The following is a 23,702-nucleotide window of genomic DNA, read 5'->3' as shown; positions in this document are numbered from 1 at the left end:
CTGAGTTTACAGTACATTTGAAGAGATTATGGACATTCAGAAGGGTATCATGAGACTTAAGTAAATCCCCAAATATCACTAAAGTAAATTGCTTCCATTAAAAGAGCAGTAAAATACAACCAGGAATTTTAAGTAACTACTTCAGATTCTAACGATTAGAGCTAAAATTTTATTTATAAAATAAAGCTTTTATAATTAACATTTCTCTTGTTCAACTTTTAAGTTGAAATTTTTTCAGTTGAGGAAATTTTTCACTAGCCAGATCACTTCGCCTTGTTTTAGCACAGTGTATGTGGACTCATTTGCTTGGTTTTGTGAAATTCCCCTCTGATAAATCATACACTTCAATTGTCTGGTTAAAAATACACTTTCTTAGATCTCACCATTTTATTAGCAGCTGGCTTTCTATGCGGGGAACATTTTCACAGAGAACTAAAGCTCTCATTTCATGCAGTTACTGCAGTGCATCTGATTACAAATGAGAAACAGCAAGATAGTTCTGAGAAGTGGACGTACGATGGCCACAGACTTACCGGCTGAGTTCACGTGTCAGCTTCGATGGGTGAGACTCCCAAACTCCTTACATGCCAGGCAACTTTCAGTTCACTTTTAAAATTCCTCCCTGGGTTTCCACCAAGCTGGGCTGATAAGCCTTCTGCTTCCCTCTGCTGACTAGATGCTTTTTAAAATCCTTTCTACAATGATGGTGAAATGAAGCATATAAAGTCATTTTTTTTCTCTTCCAGTATCTTAGGATTTGAGACCTTCTGACAAAAGAAATAACTTATCATAAAATCAGAAAACTGAAGGGAACCAGAGAAATCATTAGCCCTGATTTTATAGATGATGCCAGTAGGCTACCCTGGGACAAAGTTTAACTAGTGGCAGAATCAGGACTCAAGCTTTGCCTCCTGACTACAAATTAATGCTGCTTTTCTTACTATTTGCTAACTGACTGTCAAGCACATTTCAGATACTGGGTGTTTTTTGTTTGTTTCTTTTGCTTGTACCTCTCCTCTCCAGAGGACATAGCTATACAGTCAGAGTTAAAACACCTTTCTTGCTCTTATCCAAATCGCCACAGGAGGATGGCAGCTCCTCTTTCAGGGTAATTTTCATTCAGAAGTGATTTAGGATTTTGGAGGAGTTAAAAGCTAATGGCTAAGCTGTTATAAAAAAAAAAAAAGGGAGTGGGGACTTGGGGTGGGGCTCAGGGCTTGCTGAGGAAGGAGCAGCTGAAGTTGGGGAGTCCTACAGAAGGGCTGCAGGGAACCCCCAAGGTATCTGGATTGGAAGAGGACACTGAGCCTCAGACATGAACAAACTTCCATGGTACGTGGTCCACGGATTGCATGGTCTCTGCATCTGCTACTAGTCTCTCTGGTCACCATGTGCCTGCCAGCCTGTCGTGGATGTGACCATGGACACAACACTGGACCTACCAGGCTCCTCTCTTACCTTCCAGACAAGGTTTTTTGCAGGGTGAATATGTGGTTTTTGAATCATAGGCAGAAGGATGACTTTGGGTACTGGCAGTACTATTTTACTGAAAATCTGGAGTTGCACAAATAGTTCTCTAGAACATAAAACTAAATGGATTTATACACAACAATTACACTCAGCATTTATAAGAGGCAGTACAAAATGTGTTCTGCTTCTACATGATATAAATTGTATATAATACCATGATTTAAACAATATTAATTAATTAGTTCCGTGAAATACATCTTACTCAGAACGTCTGACGTTTCCCACAATAAAGGGAAAAAATGCAGTTCTTTGAGCAGTTGGGTTTCTTTTCATTTCCAAGTTCATTTTAGTGACGGTGGGAAGATTTAAGGATAATCCTTCCACTGAAGACGCAGAAGTCAAAAAACGTCACAGGACTGTTCTGAACTCATCAAAAATGAAATTAGGCACGTGTGCTTCAGCAACCTAAAAAAAATAAGAGTTAACTTTCATAGTGTTATAAGAAGCAATTCAAATTTTTCCATATGAAAATTAATGACATGAAGACATCCTATGGAGCAAGGTGAATCACAGGGAAATACTGGGCCACTAATTGAAACCGCCACCTTCTGCTTCTGGTGTCTAATTTCTTGGCACTGCTGACATCTGAAGGGATGCTATACAGCTCCCTGTCCCCCCACCCCCGCCCCAGACGTGAGCTCCTTGGCTCTTAAAGGCACTTGGATCTGCAAGGATGCACATGCCTCTGGGAAGTACTAAGAAGTAGTCTCAGGTCACCTCATAATTAACTGATGGCCAACCTCAGTCACTTGCCAGAACGGGACATCTGGCAAGTGACTGAGGCCAGAGGAGGAAGACCCTCAAAGGCAGGCATTCCTTAACTGTGCTGGGGAAGCCCTCAGAGGGGTGGAACGGGGTAAATGGGGTGGAATGTAGAACTAGGTGATCTCCAAGCACTGGAAATTGGTAGTCTTTAAGAGCAGTATTTAATTTTTTTCTGACTATAAAGTTATCACCTGCTAATTAGAGAAAATTTAGCAAATGTAGAGAAGTATAAAAAAGGAATAATCTCTAATCTCAATTCCTTACGAGAAAACTAAAACTGCTAATTATTTTGTATCAAATTCTTCCAGTTTACACACACTCACACACACACTCAAAACTAGAATCACATAATTTTCTGTCCTTCTGCTAAATTTTATGTTCTGAATATCCTTACATGTACATCTTGGTGAACTTTTGCATATATACCCAGCAGGTAAATTTCTAGCAGTGGAATTGCTGGGATCAGTAAGATATTACAAAAGTTTTTTAAATAGATAAAGTCAAATTGCCCTCTCCAGAGATAAGCAAATTTACATTCCCATTGATAGTACTGAGAAGTCCCATTTCTTTGAAACTTTCCCAAGCACTGGGCGCCCAACATTTTACTTTTTACCCATTTTACTGTTACTTTGATTCATGTCCCTTTAACGTAAGGTTGAACATCTTCACAAATGTTTACTGGCCACTTGTATTTCTTTTCCTGAAAACTGCCTGTTTCCTGAAAACTCCTTTTTTTTTTTTTCGGTTGGATTGATTATCTTTTTCTTATTGATCTAGAAGAGCACACTATTAAGTTAGAAAAAAAAAGTTCTTTTGTTAATCGTTTTCCCAATTTTTTTAAAAAAATTTTGAGACATCTGACAGAGAATTGTTTCATTACATTCAGCACTTAGATGAAATCTCTAAATCCTTTGTGGCTTCCTCCTTTGGTGTTATATACAGGATGTTCCGCTTTAGCCTAAGTTCTATGATTTTTTTTTTTTTTCGGTACACGGGCCTCTCACCGTTGTGGCCGCTCCTGTTGTGGAGTACAGGCTCCAGACGCGCAGGCCCAGCGGCCATGGCTCACGGGCCCAGCCGCTCCGCGGCATGTGGGATCTTCCCGGACCAGGGCATGAACCTGTGTCCCCTGCATCGGCAGGCGGACTCAACCACTGCGCCACCAGGGAAGCCCAGTTCTATGAAATTTAAAAAAATTCTAACCCCCCTCCAAGTTATAAACATTATCTGGGATTTTGATTATAACTGCAATAAGATTATAAACTAGAAAGAACTAATACTTGAGTTTCCTCATTCAGAAATGTGGACTTCAAAATTTTATAGTTTTTTCCTAAATATTCTTTCATATCTCTTACAGAGTTTATTATTCTTGGCTATGTTATTTCCTTGCTAATTCTGTCAATAGGATCTTTTTCACATTATAGTTTTGAATTGGTTATTAGTGTATTCACTTTGTATATTATGTAATCAGCTTACTTTCTGAATTCTTATTGTTTTAATAGTTTTCCACAAGTTTCTATCGGGTATTCAAGGAAGACAAATTCATTCTCAATAAAACAAATCTGTCTTCTTTTCATGATGCATTTTAAATCTTTCATTTCCTATTCTATTGTCTGGAACCTGTACAACAAAAGCAGCAGTGAGCATCAGCATCACCATGTAACTCTTATCGTCCTGACCTTGATGAGAATGCCAGTAGCACTTAGAATTAAGTCTGACCTTGCTAGTTAATTTTAAAAGCGTCATCTTTGGTTTTTGTTATAAAAAAGTAACTTTGATTCCTAACCTACTAATTTTTCAAAATCAGAATGGCTTTTCAGCATCTATTGAAGGTTTTTTTATATTTCAGGGTCAAGCTCTCCACTCTCAACTAAAACTTACCAAAGTGGAATTACTACTGAGAAAATAAAAGAGTATCTTAGGAGGTGGAAAGTAATCTGTCATTTTTGGGAACGGTGGTTGTATAGCACTTCAACCATGGTGTGAACTTAGCCAAACTTGCTGTGGGAAGCAGGTTACTGCAGAGATGAAAAATGAAGCACACAATCACTCTCTCCCCCGGAGCTCATCTTAGCTCCTCCGCAACAGGCTGAGCTGCAGACCGGAGGAGGGTGTGGTAGAGGGCAAGAAGAGGGAGGAAGCTGTGTTCAACCCTGTCTTCTCGCAAAGCACTGAACACGTGGAGGAGGAGGGAACATCTTAGAGCCGAGCCGGGGGTAGAGCAGGGCGAGGGGCTCAGAGGTGTCCACCGGGAATGAGCCTCTGGACTTCACTCCTCATGGGTCCAAGGCCATGCTTCATACCATCTTTCTACAAAAAGGGCATTAATATTGTTCTTTATCTACTGCTTACCCTCCTGGGTAGCTTTGTGTACCGAACATAATCCTCCAGAAACAGAAGGGCACCCACAACATCTGCAGGCATTTCTGGTATCTTCTGGCTGCAACAGAGAACAGTCTGGATCGGTTAACTGCTTTGTACACAGTGGACCCTCAGTCAAAATACTGAAAGACTAAAAAAACGACAGATGACTAAATGAAGCCAAAGTAGAGGCACATCTACAGCACCTCCTCCTGAGTCACAGCAAGCCAGATCTTGCTGGCCTATCTTCAGAACACAGCCCGGAGGATGGAATCAAACTTCTCTGAACGGCCTACACGGGGCTGCACCACATGGTGCCTGCTGACCCTTTAGGGTAGCGGAGAAGGAGACTCAGGACCCAGCATCTCATGCAAATAACTTGTTTCTATCCCAGAAAAGCCACATTTGGGGTGGGGGAGGGGAGAACTAAAGGTTTACAAGCTTTATATCACGTAGGAACTTCCGTGCAATTCGTTCCATTACACACCAGGAACTCGGGCTATGCTGCCCACGAGGTGCTCCCTGACACTCCACTGGAGGGTGGAGCCATCCCTGGGCAGTGGCCCAGTGGGAGGACACGGGCTCACTGAGGTCTGAGCACAGTGTCCAGGATGCAGAGGGGCAGGCCTGTACTTTCTCCCCACGGAGCTTGCTGATGGTGGTTATGACGCATTCACAGTGCGTGCTCCCAGGGCTCCTCGGCAGAGTGACTAAGGATGGGCACACCTTTAATTGCCCCAAACAAGGAGATGTGCCCCGACCTGCTTTACAGAGCCAGGTGAGCAGTCAGTTCCTGTCTCTACTAGGGGGATGATAAGAGGAATTTGCCATGCGAGGTTCCCAGCCCATTCTGTAACATCAATTCCATTTTTTCCTGGTTGGCCTTCTGTACCTTGTACACTGCTCCACTGTGGAGCGGATAAACTGGCCGATCAATGCCAGGAACTGTTCTGTGTACCGGGAATGAAACTGCTTCAGCAGGGTGAGCAGTCCCAGCACGAGTGGCGGCCAATCCACAGGGTCGGCAGGTTTTCGGCAGACCATGCCTGCAAGGACCGACAAATTACAAATTACCACCAAGCGAACTGCTTGCCTTAGGCGACATTCATTTAGTATGAATGTTCGTGAATGTCAAAATGTCTGGGGCCCATATCACCACTGGCAGATGATTACGTGAGGGAATGATAATCCAGGACTACATTTTGAATTAGGCCCAGGATTTGGTGGAGGCTTCTAGTGGTCTGAAGTATTCAACATCCTAAACTGGGTACTAATTTTTATAATTACCATCACTGTTTCTTCTGGATTATATAATTAATGGATGCAACTGTAGAAAATTTAAAGATATAGATAAACGTAAATGAGGAAATAAAAATTGCCTAGAATCGGCTTCTGTTAATGGCAGCATGGCATACTAAATACCTTGAAGTACTCTCTTAAATGAAAACATTCAAAATGCTGGATAAGATTTTAAAAGTATCTTTAAACACAAGGTTAAATGTTACACAAGAAAAGAACGTGCAGAAATCAGGACAGTCGAAGAAGGAAATATGTCAAGTGAGTGAGTGAGTGCCAAAGCTGGCCTTTTCACTAAGGATTTCTGCCCAAATCTGGAGACCTTGACCTTCTGCCTGAATGGCTGTATGGGGAACAGGAGACAGACCACAATGTTGAAAACAAAACAAAACAAAAGGACGTGGGTTCGAGCCCTGGTCCGGGAAGATCCCACATGCTGTGGAGCAGCTAAGCCCATGAGCCACAACTACTAAGCCTGTGCTCTAGCGCCCGTGAGCCACAACTAGTGAGCCCGCATGCCACAACTACTGAAGTCCGCACGCCTAGAGCCCATGCTCTGCAACAAGAGAAGCCACTGCAATGAGAAGCCCGTGCACCGCAACCAAGAGTAGCCCCTTCTCGCCACAACTAGAGAAAGCCCGTGCGCAGCAACAAAGACCCAACACAGCCAAAAATAAAAATAAATTAATTAATTTTTTAAAAAAGGCAACCAGCCCAATTTAAAAATAGGCAAAAGACTTGAACAGACACTTAACAAAGAAAAATATAAAGAAACAAACAAAAAAGATATAAAGAACGGCCAAAAAGCACTTGAAAAAGTGCTCAACATCATTAATCATCAGGGAAAGGCAAGTTAAAACTATAATGAGATACCATACACACTCATTAGAATGGTTCAAATTAAAAAGACTGAGATGGCCAAATGCTGATGGGCTGTAAAATGGTACAACCACTTTGCGAAAAGGATTGGCAGTTGATTAAAAGTTAAAACTGGTCAGACAGACCCGCAGATCCCATATTTGGGTTTTTGTGAAGACTGGAAAAACTTACTTAAGATGCCAAAACAAGTTACCTAACCCAGGCCTTGGCAATTCCAAATTACTCAATGCCCACTGCAAAAGACTCTAGCCATACTCAGAACATGGAGAAGTAATCCTTTCCAGGTGGAGAACAAAAGTGATGTTTACAACAAAAACTTCCTCTGAATGAGCACCACAGAGATTCTTCCTTAAAAGACCAAGGCAGGCGTGCGTTTCTCAGATCAGTCTTGAGAACAATGCTTACAAGGTTAAATAAATGTTTTTAGGATCCACAAACATGCCGATGTTCCTTCCTCAGTCCTGCTTTTCTTTAATTTGATCCCCGACTTAACACATCAGCCTAATTCATGAAAAGTACTGTAGCCAGGGGACTTCTCTGGTGGTAGAGTGGGCACAATGCAGGGGGCACAGGTTTGATCCCTGGCCAGGGAACTAGATCCGCAACTAAGAAGTCAGCATGCCGCAACTAAGAAGTCAGCATGCCACAACTGAAGAGTCTGCATGCCGCAACTAAAAAGTTCCCACATGCCGCAATGAAGATCCCACGTGCTGCAACTAAGACCCAGACGGCCAAAATAAATAAATAAATATTAAAAAAAAAAAGAACTGTACTCAGGTATACATACATTTCTAAGACACTTAACAGTTTTGTTCTGTTTTGTTTAAAGATCTGGGAATTCTGATCTTCCACTATCACTATTTCACTGGAATAGTGACATATTTCCCATAAGGAGTTGTATAATCAAGGAGCCTGACCATAACCATACATGCAATGAAAGAAATATTACCTAAGAACGAGACCACTTAACAAACCGTCTTAATGAAAACAAGGTATCTTCATGCACTGACAATTCACCATTATAAAGAAGCATATATTCTTATTTTGTAATAACACAGGGACAAGAGAGGGAGGTCATGAATCTCTGAATCTTGAGATGAACTTTTAAGTCCATCTTGGGATGGTTCTTTACATTGATTTTGACCAACATACAGAAAAGGATCCAGCATCAGATAAGCATTTGCTCTGTGAGAGGTAATGTCATAGGTATTTTTGAAATCTGCTTGGCCTGAGAGGTTAAGTAACTTGGCCAAAGTCACACAGGTGATAAGTCATGAAGCCAGAATCCAAACACACACGTGTTCCCTCCCTCTTATGGCAAGGACTTACTGGGCGCCACCATGCCCTGCATTCTGTGGCTGTAACAGGTATTGTTATTGGGGCTGTGTCTGGAATCAAGGAATCTTTTTGAATGAGGGAATAAAAACCTTACAGAGAATCCACATCTTTATCCTAAAAAAAAACCTTTTGGAATAGGAAGGGAAATACTTGAAGGAAGAAATATATTTTGGAATTGCTGGTTAAAAAAAGTATATGGTTACATTCATGGAAAAGCTCTTACAATACTTTCAGAGTAAATTAAACTCTACAGCAGATTCTAAAAATCTCTACTTAGATATAAAGTTTGGAGACAGAGGAAATACCCGGGAATCTTATAAAAATGTTCAAGATAAAGTCAATGACAAAAAAACATTGGGTTATATCCTTGGACAGGACAAATATACTGATAGCCTTTGGTATCTATTGTTTGTATCAAGTATTTTCAAAAATAAAGTACTGGATATCCCTGGATTAGTCTCCTGTATGTAACCATATTTTTACTCTTCATACCAAAGTTCCAGATACACAGTAGGCCCATGACACTTGCTGAAAGAACATTAACCAAAAAGAAGTTTCTTTCCCACCATAATCAGCTCCTTAAAGAAGAGAGAGAAGCAAAGGTCCCACACATTTTACAAGTTGGATAATCAGCCACTGTAAATTAAAGGTGGATTATACTTGGTTGATATTAAATCCACCGTCTGCATCATATTTCAGAGGCCCAAAGACATGGATTTTATAAACACGCAATTAACTATGAAAGACCTCATGTGTGACATAGCATTCTATACCAAGAGCTGTTTGGTTAGATGTTAATCTACCGTTATTGTTCCTTACTGCAAAGAATAAATGTCATACAGTACCTAGGTTTTTGCTGTACTGAAGTTTTGGCAACTGGGCGATCAAAAATAGAAAGTTGACAACCGGGAAGTAGGGTAAGCGCTTTGTTGTTATGTATATCTGGAAAGAGAAGGGAAGAGATGGGCTCTTCACATCACACAATACCACAGAATACACTTTCAAAGGGAAGCTGCCATTTATTTGTTTGCTCTTCTGACTGCTGAAAACTAGGATGGTTCCATTAACTTGCTGCCTTCAGAGTTTTATTTACCACTGACCATTCCCCCACCAAACAGATACCCACTTGACAATTAGCCCTGTTGGGATGGGAACAATTTTGCTTAGATTAGCAGTTACCTCCCCCCTGAATCCTGTTAATGTCAGCAACAAAAGGAGGGGAGAAAAAGGCGATGAGCAAGAAAGTCAAGGCAAAGCTGGAAGGAGGGCAGAGGGAGGGAAAGAGAAAGAGGGAGAAAGAAAGAAGGAAAGACCCGCAGAGCAGTGCGTGGCGGCGTGTAAGCAGGAAGCAAGCAGACGTCTCTTTGTCCAGTGGCTTTCCCGCAGGCAATGCCACAGAGCAGTCTCTGGATGTAGCATCACCCCAGTTCACGGGGCAGAGAAGTACAGTCAGAACACACCCAGCCGTCTCCCTCCTCCCTGTTGGACCGGTTCCCTGGGAGGTGGGGTGGCATCCCGGCCAGGAGCGCCCGCTCTGGTCAGACTGCCAGGCGGACTGCCAGGCTCCATTGCTGGCTAGTGTGGAGCCCTGGGAAGTTATCAACCTCTGAGCCTCAGGATCCTCCCCCAACAAGGGCACATTTAAGGGACTGCTTTGAGATCAAGTGACAGCACCCATCGTGGGGTTAACACAGTGCTTGGCACATGATTACAAAATGTTAGGTGCTACTTAGGTTCATAATTTTTTACCCCAAACCCAGGGGATTGTATAGATTTCAGAATTTCATATTACAATAAAGATTTTAGAAAGGTAATATAGAGTCTAGGGTAACAACCTGTAATGAAAGTTATCAGTATTTCGGCATCAAAACATGAAAATTCACAGGCGTATAAACAGCCGCAAGTCAGTTTGGGACAGGTTTTGGCACCAAGTGAGATCTGGTACCAACTTGTGGAAAAAACTTTCAGTTCTCAGAGGTTTATGGAGATCAGAATTGCAGAAAAGGACTTGTGGCCCCAGACTGTGATTGTGATTACTGTCAGCCACAGAGGGAAGTATCTTTGGGCAAGAAGGATCAATACCACCATTTAGTTGCAGTTCAAATACCAACCCGCAGAGAAACCTAAAACACATCTCCTATAGATATAGCGCTTTTCACTTTTCAACGAGTTCTGACAAACACTGTATCACTTGATTCCCACAGCCCTGAGTGAGGCAGGGACGGTGTGATCATCCTCATATTACACGTGGGAAACGGGAGCCCAGAAAGGGCAGGAACTCAAGAGAAGGGAGGCTCCAGGATGGGAACCAGGTCCTCCCAGTACCTGAGCACAGCAATCTGGGCCAGATGGCCTTAGGTACCACACTATCCCCCACCACACCATCATATATTTTAATCGTTAACCTTGTTCAGTGGGTTGTGGATGCCAGCTGCCTCCAGGTAGGCTGTGATTTCATATAAGAGTGTGTTATCTTCTTTGGGGTAAGGAAGTGAAGGGTCCTGGTAGTGGGCTTCGATATCTGCTAGGAGAGCCCTAGATGAAGGTGAAGGAAAACAAAAACAAAAACAAAAACAACAGTGATAAACATTAGAGATAAAATGAATCTAGACAACAGTTAATACAAGCTATGATCTTCCAGGGATCCAGTGTCCTCACCTGTAAAATAAGGGCTTGATCCTTCTAATTCTCAATTTCCATACCTGTCATTGGTTACAAATGGAAAATTTGACCTAGAATTACATTATCTTTTGGAGTTCACCCAAATCAAATGCTTTCACCATTCAAAGTTTTATGAATTGACTGAACTGTTTTCACTACCTACTTTGTCAAAAGCACTGACTTTGTGACCAAGAAGCACAGATTATTTATCTTTAAGCAGGAGGCTCGAAAAGAGAGCAAGCTGAAGGAGAGGTAAAGGGTGTGGCTGTGCACCGGGATGCGTTCTCACAGCCACACCCGGGCAGCAGTGCGCTTCCACCGCCCTCAGAAGAATTAGTGACTCAGTCCTATGGAAAGCCAGGAGTGGATTTTGGTAATAATTGCCTTCTCAGTCTGTGCAAGTACCTAGCATGGTGTCTGGTGTGTATTAAGTGATCAATATATGTTGGCTGAATAAATGAATCTATCAAAAAAAAGAAAAAAAAAAGAGAGACAGACCAAGACAGATTTGATTACCTATGGGAAGAAAGCCTGTAAATTCAGAGAGCCTTCTCACTCAAGAAGAACTTAAAAGAGCAGGTATTGAACAAGAAACTGGAATGCTAATCGATGATGAACAATCCAGGCCCACAGCTGGCTGTTTCAAATGCCAGCACTTACTTATTGAGATTCTCCAAAGCAGCTGCCAGATGTTTGGAGTCAAACCGACAAGAATAATTTAATTCATTGGCAATCTGTTGTCTCAGAATCTGCATCTGCCCAACCTGTGAACAAGCAAGAGAGAGAACAGGTAAACTACACAAGGATTTCAAACAGATAGCGAGGAGACAAACAAAAAGATGACGAGCTTTTATTGGAAGGATCACAACATTCTAAAGAAAAATTCAAGGATTTCCTGGACTGCCTTTATGGCTAAGGCCAGCATCATCCCTAAAGGAGCAGAGGACCCTTCAAGAAATGTCTGGAGAGATTCCTGTACACCAACTTCAAAATAGCCCTGATGTCTAACAGTTTACAAAGTGATCCATTAATGCTCAATTGTCCATGGATTAAAGGTGTGTGTTTTGAAGCTCTATTTTTGATCTTTTGGAATAAATTCTCCATGTTCAGTACCCACTAATGAGAAGCCCTACTTCCTTTATTTGTCCTAAACTGAAATTTCTCAAGTCCTAAGGATGTCATTTCACTCTAATATTCGGTCAATATAAGCCTGTCTACATCACTCAGGATTACAGATCAAGAAATAATCTAGGTAATAAAATAATCTACATACAATCTTCCAAGAAGGCCCTTCTAACACTGATAACCCCGAATCCGGAGGTTCTTAACCTTTTGTCGGCACCTTGGACCTCTTAAGGAATCTAGCGAAGACTATGGACATTGTCTCAGAATAATTCTTTTGAATGTACGAGATAAAACATACAGGATAACAATGGAAGCCAACTGTAACAAAATGTAATTCGCAAGCTATTAAAAGAATGGATTTGTGACCTGGAGTTATGCTACCACGGTGGATCAACCATTGTAATTTCCAAGTAATGATGAGCATAAAGGATATTTGGAGGAATCCATGGCGACTGTCAGGTGTTAGGGAACTATCTTTGGGTCAGTTTGAGGTAAGAGTTCAGCTGGCTCTGACAAGTTCAATTTGTTGGTATCATAAAGTCAACAGTATACCCTAACTTTTTATGCAGTAAATTCCTTCTCTTTTCTAGAAAAGCTATCCCTAAAAGATTAGCAAAGGGGAGAGGAGGAATACGAAGGGAGGTTGTTTAGTAATGATGGCAACAATAAAGAAGAAATGAACACATTTCCTCTGAGTTGTTGGGAGCAGAGAAAGGAAAAAAAAGAGTGGTCTTCTCTAAGAGTGAAGAAAAGGTATCATTTAGATCAATGGACTTTATAACAGTTAAAAGTGTCAAACGACCTCAAATGTACTACCTTCGACCACTATTCTTATGAGGCTACTCTACTTATGTCAAGAAAATAAAAGTGAATCCAAAAAAATGCTATTTGTAAGTAAGAAACCTTTTATTAACAGAAAACTATTATTATTTAAAAATTAGAATAGGGCAAGGCCAAGAAAACAGTGGGTTCTTCCAGGCCACTCAAAAATGTCCCTCCAACCTTGTCTCTGCCCATATAATTCCTTGCTTAATTCTAGATACTCTATGTCAAGGATTCCCTAGAAAATACCAATCTGGAAATGGAAACAGAAATAAATGCAGTTTTATGTAACTTGTTCTTATTTAAATAAGATACTGGAGAGGTTAAGGAGCCTGGGAGGTGATAAGCTCATTCTACCTATTTGTTTGCCTATTAGAGAGCTCTGGACTGTCACTCTTTCTCTCTGTGATTTCTCTAGAGCTGCAATGACCAAGAGAGCAGCCACTGGCTGCCTGTGGTTGTTTAAATTTAAACAATTAAAATGAAATAAAATTTGAAATTCAGGTCCTCACTCCCCACAAGCCACGTTCTAAGCGCCCAACAGCTCCATGTGGATAGTGGCTGCTGTCACTGTTGAAAAGCACAAGTATTTCCATGCTGTTCCAGATTATTATGCCCATTTAGTGACTGCAGGTTCCCTAATTCAAGACAAAAAGACAAATTGGTCCTTGGGGGTTTTAATGTAAAGATCAGTGATTTAGACCCAAGACTTGGCTACTATTGAATTACCAGCAATTATTGATACAACTAACAGTGGTCCATAATAGTCACTGGGAAACCTCCAAAGCCTCTTCTAAGCATCTCTGTAATCTCTCTTGGCTTCCTACAGAGGTGAGACTCAGGCCAGTCCAGATTAGGATGGCAAACTGACAGCAGCTCATTAATGAACTTGTTACATAAGGATGGAGTATAGCTGAGGGAGGAAAACTTCTATTTCCTTCTGTGAAAGCACCTCTTGCCAAAAGTCATTTCAAAATGAAAGTTTTCTTCAGTGAAAGAAAAACAATGAATAGGCCAATGAAAAGCCCAGTCAAGAACAGCCAAAGATCAAAAGAACTTAGAAATAATGACAAACTGAAATGTTGTGTTTTTGTTTTGATGGCCAAAGAAAGAAAAGTGGCTTTCTTTGGGCAACCAAGTTACAAGAAAATAATAATTAAAAAACCATAGCCTTGCTTCTCCCCTCTCTCCCACGACATACCTTCATGATAGCTTCCAGATAAGCGGTCCATATCTTCTGTGTTTTGGCAATGGCAGAAAAATAAATTTTATTCGAATTTGCTGAAAGGTTAAAATATGATTTTCTATTTAGTAACTTTGGAAAGGCTACAGTGTTCTCTCTACCTCAGCCTCGTTTTAGAACACTTACCTACAATGCTTTTTAGGGGGCTGATGGCATTCATGAGGGTTTTTAAAGTATCCTGCACAGTTCTGTCTCGCAAGATAATTTTCTGAAACATGCTGAGGAAATTCTAAAACAAGAAGGCATGATCGAAGAGCAAAACATAATGAATAAATACTCCAGTTAACTAAAATGCTATGCAGAACACAAACTAGCTGCATTCACACAACGCTACAAATAGGATGACAGGGAAGCAGCAACTTCCAGTTCCCATCAGAAACACCCCTGTTAGGAGGAGTTGCTGGTTTCCAAGATGAAATTCACAAGAACAGTCTACCCATAAAAATACTATGCTGGCCAAAGAAACTCCAGTTTATTCTCAGTTCTTATCTATTTAACAGGAGTCATATACACATGCCTGATATCAGTCTAGGAAAGCACGAAAGAAAGGTTAAACGAACTACTCTCTTCTCCGCCAGGGTAGCAGAAAAACGCACGAATGCCAAAAAGCTCACCTGTAACTCTTTGACAATCATAAAGCACAGAAGCCTGTCTAACCCATTCAGACCGAAAGTCCCCAAGGTGTTCTGGATCTCTGAGAAGAGGCGGCTGCTGGTCACCTCTTGATGGGTTTTCATATCATACCAAGTGTTCAGCTGGTCAATGTGGCATGTCATTCTAAAACAAAAACAAAACGAACTCAAAACCCAAAAGCAGCTCAGAATTCATCCTGAAGGGATGTGGGATGCAACAGGATTAGGGGCATTGGATAGGAAGAACAATGGTTTCATGATTTGCGCTTTAATAACCTCTGCATCTAGGCACCCAAGACATCTCACGGTGAATGTTCACTGGGCCAGAAAGGCAAAATTCAGTTAAATCACCTCTTCCTGCCCTTGCTATGTGACCAGTTTGACTGCTTCATTTCCACTGGGTTGGGCTGCTGTTTGGAGTCCTGTCTTGAGGACAAGGCTAGATTCGGCCATCAGGCTGGAAGGCTTTAGAGCCCTGTTGTCTCTCTGGAGGGTCTTTCTTTAAATATCCAGAGACTAGGGACAAAACACAGTCTTGTGTCATTTCCAATTTGGTAAGAAAGGAACTTCGAATCCTTGTGTCCTCACATCTGAGACTATGATGACAAAGCCATTTCCTCTTTCCTCCCAGTTCTGGTCATTGACCAGCGATTCCCTTTTAGACTCAGGAGTGTGACGATGGCAATGATAACAACCAACAACGTTTACCGAGCGCTTCCTATGTGTCAGGCACTGGGCCAAGACCTTTCCGTGTGCTCACACTTCATCCTCAGAATAGCTGTGATGTACGAGCTGTTTGACCTTCATTTTATAGATGAAATAACCGAGGCTTCCAACACCATACCCATAACCACCATTTTAATGGTTCTCAAATGTTGGCGTACGGACCTAAATCACTGGTAGAGCATGTTAAAAAACAGACGCCCAGATCCCATTTCTGGAGAGTTGGATTGGGTAGGTCTGGGGTGGAGTCCCAGCCTCTACCTTCAACAGCCTCCACAAAATAATATGCCCTCAATCCTAAGAGCCAATACATATCTTTACTGAAATGAGGCTTGGGAGGGAATTAAAAGAGGCTCAGGAGCTAGGGAATTTTAAATTTGGAAGTAAATGGAAGAACAAGATGACTTCCAGAGCCACAGTCTACTTTCAGGCCTCAGTGTCCTGCTTCCAGCGCTCAGTGCTGGCACTTTGAATGCGTCAGTTGAGAGGCTCCCAATTTTGATGATGAAATCATATACGACATGGAAATCCCAATCATGCTTAATCCTTTCTGCCAGTATTAACACGGCACTAGGTGAGTCAGGCGGACAGTTTTCTAGGAGGGCTTCGGTGACCAACCCATGGGTGCCCAAGAGAAGTCAAAGAGCGTTTCGGATAATTTACGCTTTCTGGCCCATGAGGCATAGACAGAACTCATTTCTGCTGAAGGTGACATCTGGTTTGTGAAGCTTCATAAGTTTCGAAGGACAAAATCAGCCTGAATTTGAAGGTAGTATAAAGAAGACGTGTGATACGGACATTCAACTTACACAAAGCCAACTACGCACGCACAGCTGAACTGAAAAAGAAGAGAAATCATCTTTCCATGGGTAAGCACACCAGGCGGAATGACTGAACAAGCACGACCCAGGGGTGAACATAAGACAGCAGGCAGGAGCCTGCTTTCCCCTTGGTTGGGCTTAGTACCAACTGCTTCATCAGAGGCTCAACTGAAAAAAAATGAGGAAAACTAGCTCAGCTAGACTTCTGAGACAGGTAGCGTCAAGCCTCCACTGTGGTGCCCACCTGAAATATTCTCAGGGCTGTTTTGATTATGAGATTTTCACCCACGTGACTGTATATAAACTGTAAGTCATGGCTGCAAGTCTGCCCTTGAATGACACATGCTTTAACAGTTGGGTTCCAGAGTCAGAGCACCCGATGTGTATTCTGGGTCCACTGTCTATTAACTTCTGGGCAAGTGATTGAGCTTTTCTGTGCCTCAGTTACTTTGATTTAACGTGGGACGAATAACAATGCCTACCCCTTAAGACTGCTGTGATGAGTAAGTAAAGGATGTGTGCCAGGGGCTAGGAAGAGTGCACAAGGTGAGTGCTCAAGAAATGCTGGTCCTGGGACTTCCCTGGTGGCGCAGTGGATAAGACTCTGCGATCCCAATGCAGGGGGGGCCCAGGGTCGATCCCTCGTCAGGGAACTAGATCCTACGTGCACCGCAACTAAGAGTTCACATGCCGAAACTAAGGAGCTGGTGAGCCACAACTAAGGAGCCCGCATGCCGCAACTAAGGAGCCCACGTGCTGCAACTAAGGGGCCTGCCTGCTGCAACTAAGACCTGGTGCAGCCAAATAAATAAATATTAAAAAAAAATTCTGGTCCTTATGCAGAAGTGCCTGGGTGGGGCTAAGAAACAAGGAGGTCATCTTAAAAGGTCAGGGTATGAGCTGGCAAGTGCAAGAGCCAGTGACTGCAATGCAGGAGTGTGCCATAGGTACACAGGCACAGAGGAGCAATTTGGAATTTTAAAAGTTTTAATTAAACCAGAGAGTCCACAAACCCAAGTGAGTAAAATGTCAGCTGGAAAGCAAGAGAAGCAGACTAAAATAAGAGGTGGCCGAACAGACCTTATAATTGTTTTCATCTATATGTCTTTGGACTGGGGTCTCCTCAGTCACACTGAGGAAAACATGCAGTCTCAGAAAAAGTGAAGTTAATAAACCCATTAGAAAGGCTCCAACTGTGGCAGGAACAAGGGTGTGATCTAAGTAGATGTGATATACGTTTAGAGAGACACTGTCCATGGCGTTCAAAGCCCAGTGGAATTCAGATACACCTACTTTGGGTCCGTGATCCGCAAGATTTCTCTGCAGAGTCTACCAATAAATGTTACGGACTCATCCACAGGGGTAAACTTTGGTATTGGAATATGTGTGGACTGGTACATACTTTGCCAGTCTTGAATCTAGGAAAAAAAAAAAAAGAACCCCAAGAACATAAATATTTAGTACATCTTTGATAAGGTAACCTACTTATCCTTTTCTCACATAGTTTTACAAAGACAATGTTGCATGAACAGTGAATATAAATGCTCCTTGATTTTGAAGAAGAAATGTTCAAAATTGTATTAATAGCCTCTCAGAAACGCCACATATAATATATATAAAAAAAGAAATATCTTTGAAAAAGTGAAGTGATTGAGGAGAAGTGGAAAAAGACAAGAATTTCTGGCTTTCTGTCTTATAAGTTAACATGTATCAATGTAATAATAAAATCAAAAATATAAGGCTGGAAGATACATAATCTTTTGAAAATGTCACCTGAATCATGTCAGTCACCTAATTAAAAACTTGCAGAGTGGCTCCTTGTTAACTACCAACTAAAATCAGTCTTCTCAGCTGTGACACTTAAGAATTTGGTGCTCAAGTAACCCAATAAAAAAACAGACATGGGGCTTCCCTGGTGGCGCAGTGCTTGGGAGTCCGCCTACCGATGCAGGGGACACGGGTTCGTGCCCCGGTCCGGGAAGATCCCACATGCCGTGGAGCGGCTGGGCCCGTGAGCCATGGCCGCTGAGCCTGCGCGTCCGCAGCCTGTGCTCCGCAATGGGGGAGGCCACAACAGTGAGAGGCCCGCGTACCGCAAAAAAAAAAAAAAAAAAAAAAAAAACCACAATGAGATGCCATTTACACACACTGGGATGGCTATAATTTAAAAAAAAAAAAAGGAAATTAACAAGTGTTGGAGAGCATGTGGAAAAACTAGAACCCTCAGACACTACTGGTGGGAATGAACAAATGGTGCAGGTACTGTGGGAAACAGTTTGGTGGTTTATAAGTTAAATGCAGAATTACTAAATGACCCAGCAATTCTGCTCTTAGGTATACACTCTGATCAAACCCAGCTGACCTCCTAACTCTTTGGAACTCCTGATCACTCGAGTTATAACGACTACACCAGACAGCTTCATTCTGTAGCCATTTAATTAATTAAGTCTGCTTTCTCCTTAGGACAGTAAATTCCGAGAGGTGAGGTGTCATATAAACTTTTCTGTGACCCTCACAGCTTCTGAAGGTATTCGTGACTGTGTAGTGGTTACTGATTTTTAGTAACTATTGAAATAAACTTTGTTGTTGGCATTTCTGAGGTTTGGGGCGTGTACGGGGCATGTCAGAAGTAACAGATAGAGTCAAGCATATTAAAATCTATTTAGATACCTTTGTTCTTAGGAAGTTATTACACTCTTGTTCCACATTGTAATTTATAATACGAGATACTTCTTCCTGCCAAATCTTCAGACCGTAAATGTTGACATAGTCCTGAATGTATTCAAAAGAACGATGGAACCCATCCATGGTAGCTCCCAGCTCTTTCAGCTTTGGCATCAATTCACTTGGCTGTGCATAATAAGAAACAGAAACCTATTATATTGGCATAGACTGTCACCCCCTAATACCTACATTAGACTTTAAAGGATACCCCAAGTGAGAGACCGCAGTGACGGTTTGGGACAGCTCTGGAAATACTCATTTCCTACCTCATCTAGGAGGAATGGTAATTTATGCCAGACATCCAGCAAAGAATAGATTTCATTCATTTGGAAAGAAAGCCTCATATAAAAGAATATATAAAAACTGAATATCAGTGATTTCTCTCATATCATTTGATGACTCTAATCTTAAGAGTTAAAACATTTTAAATTGAATTTACTGATGTGAAAGGTACTCTAGATGTAAATTTCAGGCCTATTCTTTTTCTCTTGAGAAAAATGACCATATTCCCAGAAAGATCAAGCAAAAGAAAAAATTACAGCCTTTATAGTGCCAATCTGTTTTAGGTTTAACAAATTCTTTTCGCTATGAGAAGGAACCTGGAATCATAAACATCAGTTTAATTCTTAAACTTGGGAATCAACAGGTGAAGGAAAGGACTGGTTTTAAAAAGGATTTTCTTATAATATGAATGGATTATAATATAGGATCAAAAAACATATCAATTGACTGTACTGAACATGATATAGTAGATATATGTTAGAAGGTAGGAAAGGTCTTGTTCATAACAGTTAAAAATGGTGTTCTAGAACATTCTGCAAGCCGAGTAGAGGGAAAGGACAGACCCACTTTGGTGATCTGGTACCTTGGCTCGAGGGTTGAAGATCAATCCCCTATGAAGAGCAAAAGCCACACGCTTAACCAGCTCCTTCCTTATTCCATCCTCCAGCAGTTGTTTTGGGTCCACCTAAGTACAAATCGAAAAGCAATAAATTCCAGGAAGGAAAAGCTCAGTCCTGAAGAAATCCGGAAGAAAGATAGTTTCCAGAGTCCGTAAGGGAGCACTTTCCTATCTCATTACTTGACAATCAGGATTTCTTTTTTGATTTTGTGCAGCTTGGATAGAATTATTAAAACCTGTCACCTCTGTAAGACTTGGTTTATCTCAGTAAAATTCATGATAATTTTACAACATGACATTTCAAAGATGGTGGGTATGGAAAGTTTTAAACTGCCTCACATTTTAATCATTTCATTAAAAATTAAAAGTGCCTCTTCTCATCACAGGAGGAGGTGGTAGATTGAAGGGCCTGCATCTGAAGTCAGTGCACATGTCTCCTATGGAAGTTATCTGAGGGCATCTATAGTCATATGAGCAAAATCAAGTTTGGGGTTGGACCACTGAAGATTTAACAATTCTCTTTTCTTTCAGCATTCTTGGGATGCTGTTAGTAATTAGGGAGATAAAACAGGAAAGCAACTCTGCTATCTAACTATATAGCTTATTTTGCTGATTCTTTTTTTCTGTAATGAGAAAGCTTTTGTTATTCCCTAAAAAAGTCTCCTGTCAAATCCATAAAACATCAAATAGTTTTAACACACTCCTTTGAATTCCCTGAGACTTGTTTCTTTTACTTTTAAATTTGTCAAGAGCTATTATTTTAAAAGTTATAAAGACAACTGATGTGTTCCATCTGGGTTTGATAATATTTAAATTTCAAGGAAGATAACTGGAATGAAAAAGTTGCTGAAAATACAAAAGCCAGAGAAACTTGTTGGACTACAGCGTGACCATGCAATCAGTAAGAGCCAGACTGTAGAGATAACAGGTCAAAGGCCTTGGGTTCTTCAATAGACAAATTGTAAGGAAAGAAAGGAATGAGGGAGAAATCTGAGGAGTAAATCAGCCTTAAAAGACGTATATTTTTTGAATTGCAAGTCTGAATCAGAGTGTCTAGAAATTTATTTTTGGATAATAAAACTAAACAGAGAGACTGGGAGTAGGTCAAGGCCCATGAGGAGGATCCTGCGGTGGGAGCTGTGGCTGAATTATATCTCTGGGCTTGAGGGGTGGTGAGAATGAGTGGTCTTTACTTTATAATAACCGATCAAGCTACATAATTGTTTCTGTAGCTTTCAGCATCTGTGCTCTATTTTACAAGAGAAAGGTAAATTATAAATAAACATAGTCAATGAGAACAAAATCAAAGAAGTAACATGAAGTTTCCAAAGAAATATTCCTTATAAAAACAGATTTAGTGGAAAAGAGTTAAATGTTTTATGAATCTCATGGTCTTAAATGGCTCTACTCAATTCTTCCTAGACTTCCACCAATCTGTGGAGTGCTCCCAGGGAAGGGAAAGACCCCTTCACACAGCCCCTTCCTCGCAGTTCTGTCCACACCCCCTGTGGTTAACAACAGTTAATAGTTTTCATATGGATCCTCCAGACCTTCCTCTGTTAATTTATATACGTATTTGTCCTTAAATATATTTAATTTAAAAAACTATATGGGATCATAATACATACACATACATACACACACTGTTCTGCAATTGCTTTTTTCACTTTACGTTTTGGAAATCTCCTAGTGGCAAGTTACTTTTGAATGGCAGCAAAGCAATCCACAGTATGAATGCACCATGATATATTTAGCCATTCTCTTACTCATAAAATGTCTAGGTTATTTCTATTTTTTTGGCTATATCTAACAATGAACATTATATGTATATCCCTGTGTATATCTCACTTGTTTTAAGTCATATTAACTAAAGTGATTTTAAACTCTTTGTAAGGGTTTGAAATAGATCCTCAACATTCAAAGGTTAAAGATTAGTGAAAGCCACAGGATCCCACAAAAAGCCCTGAGTTGTTAAACTGGCAGAGACAGTCTACTAAGTTTGAATGAGGTCAAGATGATATTCCCTCTGCTTTTATTATCTGAAAGATTCTGGCAAAAGCCTTACATTTTTCTTAAGCAATCCTTTCTTTGATAATTATTGCTAATTACTAGGTTTTATTACATCCTACTGGTCACTTTGCATTTAAGACTAACCTGGTCCTAGGATTTATCATCATTTAAGGATGAGTTAGGAGTGATAACCTGTGTGTGTACTTACTCTCTGAATATCAACTGAATTAAACTGGCACCAGGCCTAAAGCATGTCTAACAGAATCTATTAATATTCCAGGACTACAATGGTATTTCTTTAACACATTTCCAGAAACCACATGGTAAAGTTCTGTTTCTATTTAGGTTCATTTCCTCTATTTTCTTGGATTTCATTAACACAAATGTTATATCGATGAAAATTTTTTTAAAAATCGGAAATGTTAAGATTTTGCTAATTATCAGACAAATGGAAAAATAAATAAAAGCACCATGAACTGTGTGACTGGGTCACATCACATCACTAGTCATTTTAAAATTACAAATTAAAACAGCAATGAGATACCACCTTAGACCCCTCTGGAGAACAAAAATTAGAAAGTGGATAATGGCAAGTATTGGCAAAAATGGGGGAAGATACACAGGAAACAAGTCATGTGAGGAGGCATTCTGGCATTATTGAGACAAAGTAAGTACAAATGTGCCCTAAGACTCAGTGACCCACTCCTGGGCAAGCAGATTTCAGAGCAATTCTTACACAGGTCTGTGCTAGGAACAAGTTCAGAGATGCTCATCTTGACGCTGTTTATGATAACAGGAAGCACAGGTGTGAAAATGAGTGACATAGGTGTCTGTGCCCTGGGGAACAGTTAAGTAAAATGTGGAATTCTCTGCAGCAGCAAGAAGTAACCAACTACCTGATCCACAGCAACATAAATTAACTTCAGAGCAGTAACTAGTGAGAAAAGTTGGAAAAAGAATGAGACTTAGAGAAGAATATGATTTAGATAAATCAAAACCATGTGCATACATAAAATAACACCACTTGCTAAAAATAAGGATACTTGCATATTTATGGAAAGAAATCAAACATATAGAGTGGATGCTATGGGGCATGGGAATGGGCGTGGGCATCCAGGAGAAGAGAAGGAAAAAAAATAAGAGAGGAGCTTGCATGCCTCAGTGATGGCAATGGCCTGTGGTCAGAGGGGTACAATGATCTCAGCTCTCTGCACCTGGAGTGCGGTATAAAAATACTAAAAAGAAAGAAAGGCTGCAGGTAGGGAAGGGAGAAACAGTGACTGAGCGAGCTACTTTGCCTAAGGGAATTGAACTATTTTGTTTTCTTTGTTATTACAAAAATTCAATAAAACAGATTTTTGTTAGAGTTAAGGAACTCCTGGGTGTTATGAAAAATAAGGATTATAATGCTGTCTTTTCCTCTGTCAATGAGTAAAGTGAAGATGTGAAATGAGTAAAGTGAAGATGTGAAAGCTGCATGTGAAACAGCAAGAGGCATAAGATGGTAACACTACCCCACAGGATAAATTCTGCAATAATCCAAAGGACGAAGACTTACTACGGGGCCACAAAGGCCAGCATTAAGACCATTACCTTGATGATGCCGACCAAAGTTGTTTTCATCATTAAGATGCCTTCAGTAAAAATGGAAATAGCATGAGTAAGCTTGGCAACCTTTAACAAAGAAAAAGAGGTTAATGAAGTACTTCTCATAAACGACCCATCACTTCTATGGGAAGCTAAAATAATTGACTGACAGTCCTGGAATGGGCCAAGACACGAGAAGCAGCGTGCAGCTTTAGGACACGTGTATACACGTCCTGGTCAGAAATGAGGTTCTGTGGTGTTGACCACTGTTAGACATACTGGGT

The 23,702-nt window shown here is 40.8% G+C and overlaps 1 protein-coding gene across 1 annotated transcript in view; it reads right to left on the bottom strand.

Annotated features, from left to right (window-relative positions):
* WASHC5 (WASH complex subunit 5) overlaps positions 1-23,702 on the bottom strand; it is a 54,155-nt gene continuing 30,453 nt past the window's right edge. The window contains exons 19-31 of the mRNA XM_082675098.1: positions 23,425-23,505; positions 19,786-19,887; positions 18,867-19,046; positions 17,490-17,614; positions 14,635-14,797; positions 14,147-14,249; positions 13,979-14,058; positions 11,491-11,594; positions 10,575-10,704; positions 9,015-9,111; positions 5,549-5,702; positions 4,648-4,735; positions 1-1,935 (exon numbers count right to left, since the gene is read on the bottom strand). Of these exons, the coding sequence (XP_082531224.1) occupies positions 1,879-1,935; positions 4,648-4,735; positions 5,549-5,702; positions 9,015-9,111; positions 10,575-10,704; positions 11,491-11,594; positions 13,979-14,058; positions 14,147-14,249; positions 14,635-14,797; positions 17,490-17,614; positions 18,867-19,046; positions 19,786-19,887; positions 23,425-23,505 (1,464 nt within the window). The 3' untranslated portion in view covers positions 1-1,878. The remainder of the gene's footprint in view (positions 1,936-4,647; positions 4,736-5,548; positions 5,703-9,014; positions 9,112-10,574; positions 10,705-11,490; positions 11,595-13,978; positions 14,059-14,146; positions 14,250-14,634; positions 14,798-17,489; positions 17,615-18,866; positions 19,047-19,785; positions 19,888-23,424; positions 23,506-23,702) is intronic.

This window comes from Grampus griseus (assembly GCF_964374135.1).
Source record: "Grampus griseus genome assembly, chromosome: 17".
Taxonomy (NCBI): domain Eukaryota; kingdom Metazoa; phylum Chordata; class Mammalia; order Artiodactyla; family Delphinidae; genus Grampus; species Grampus griseus.
Note: the sequence above shows the minus strand (reverse complement) of the source record. Positions and strands in the feature narration are given on the sequence as shown.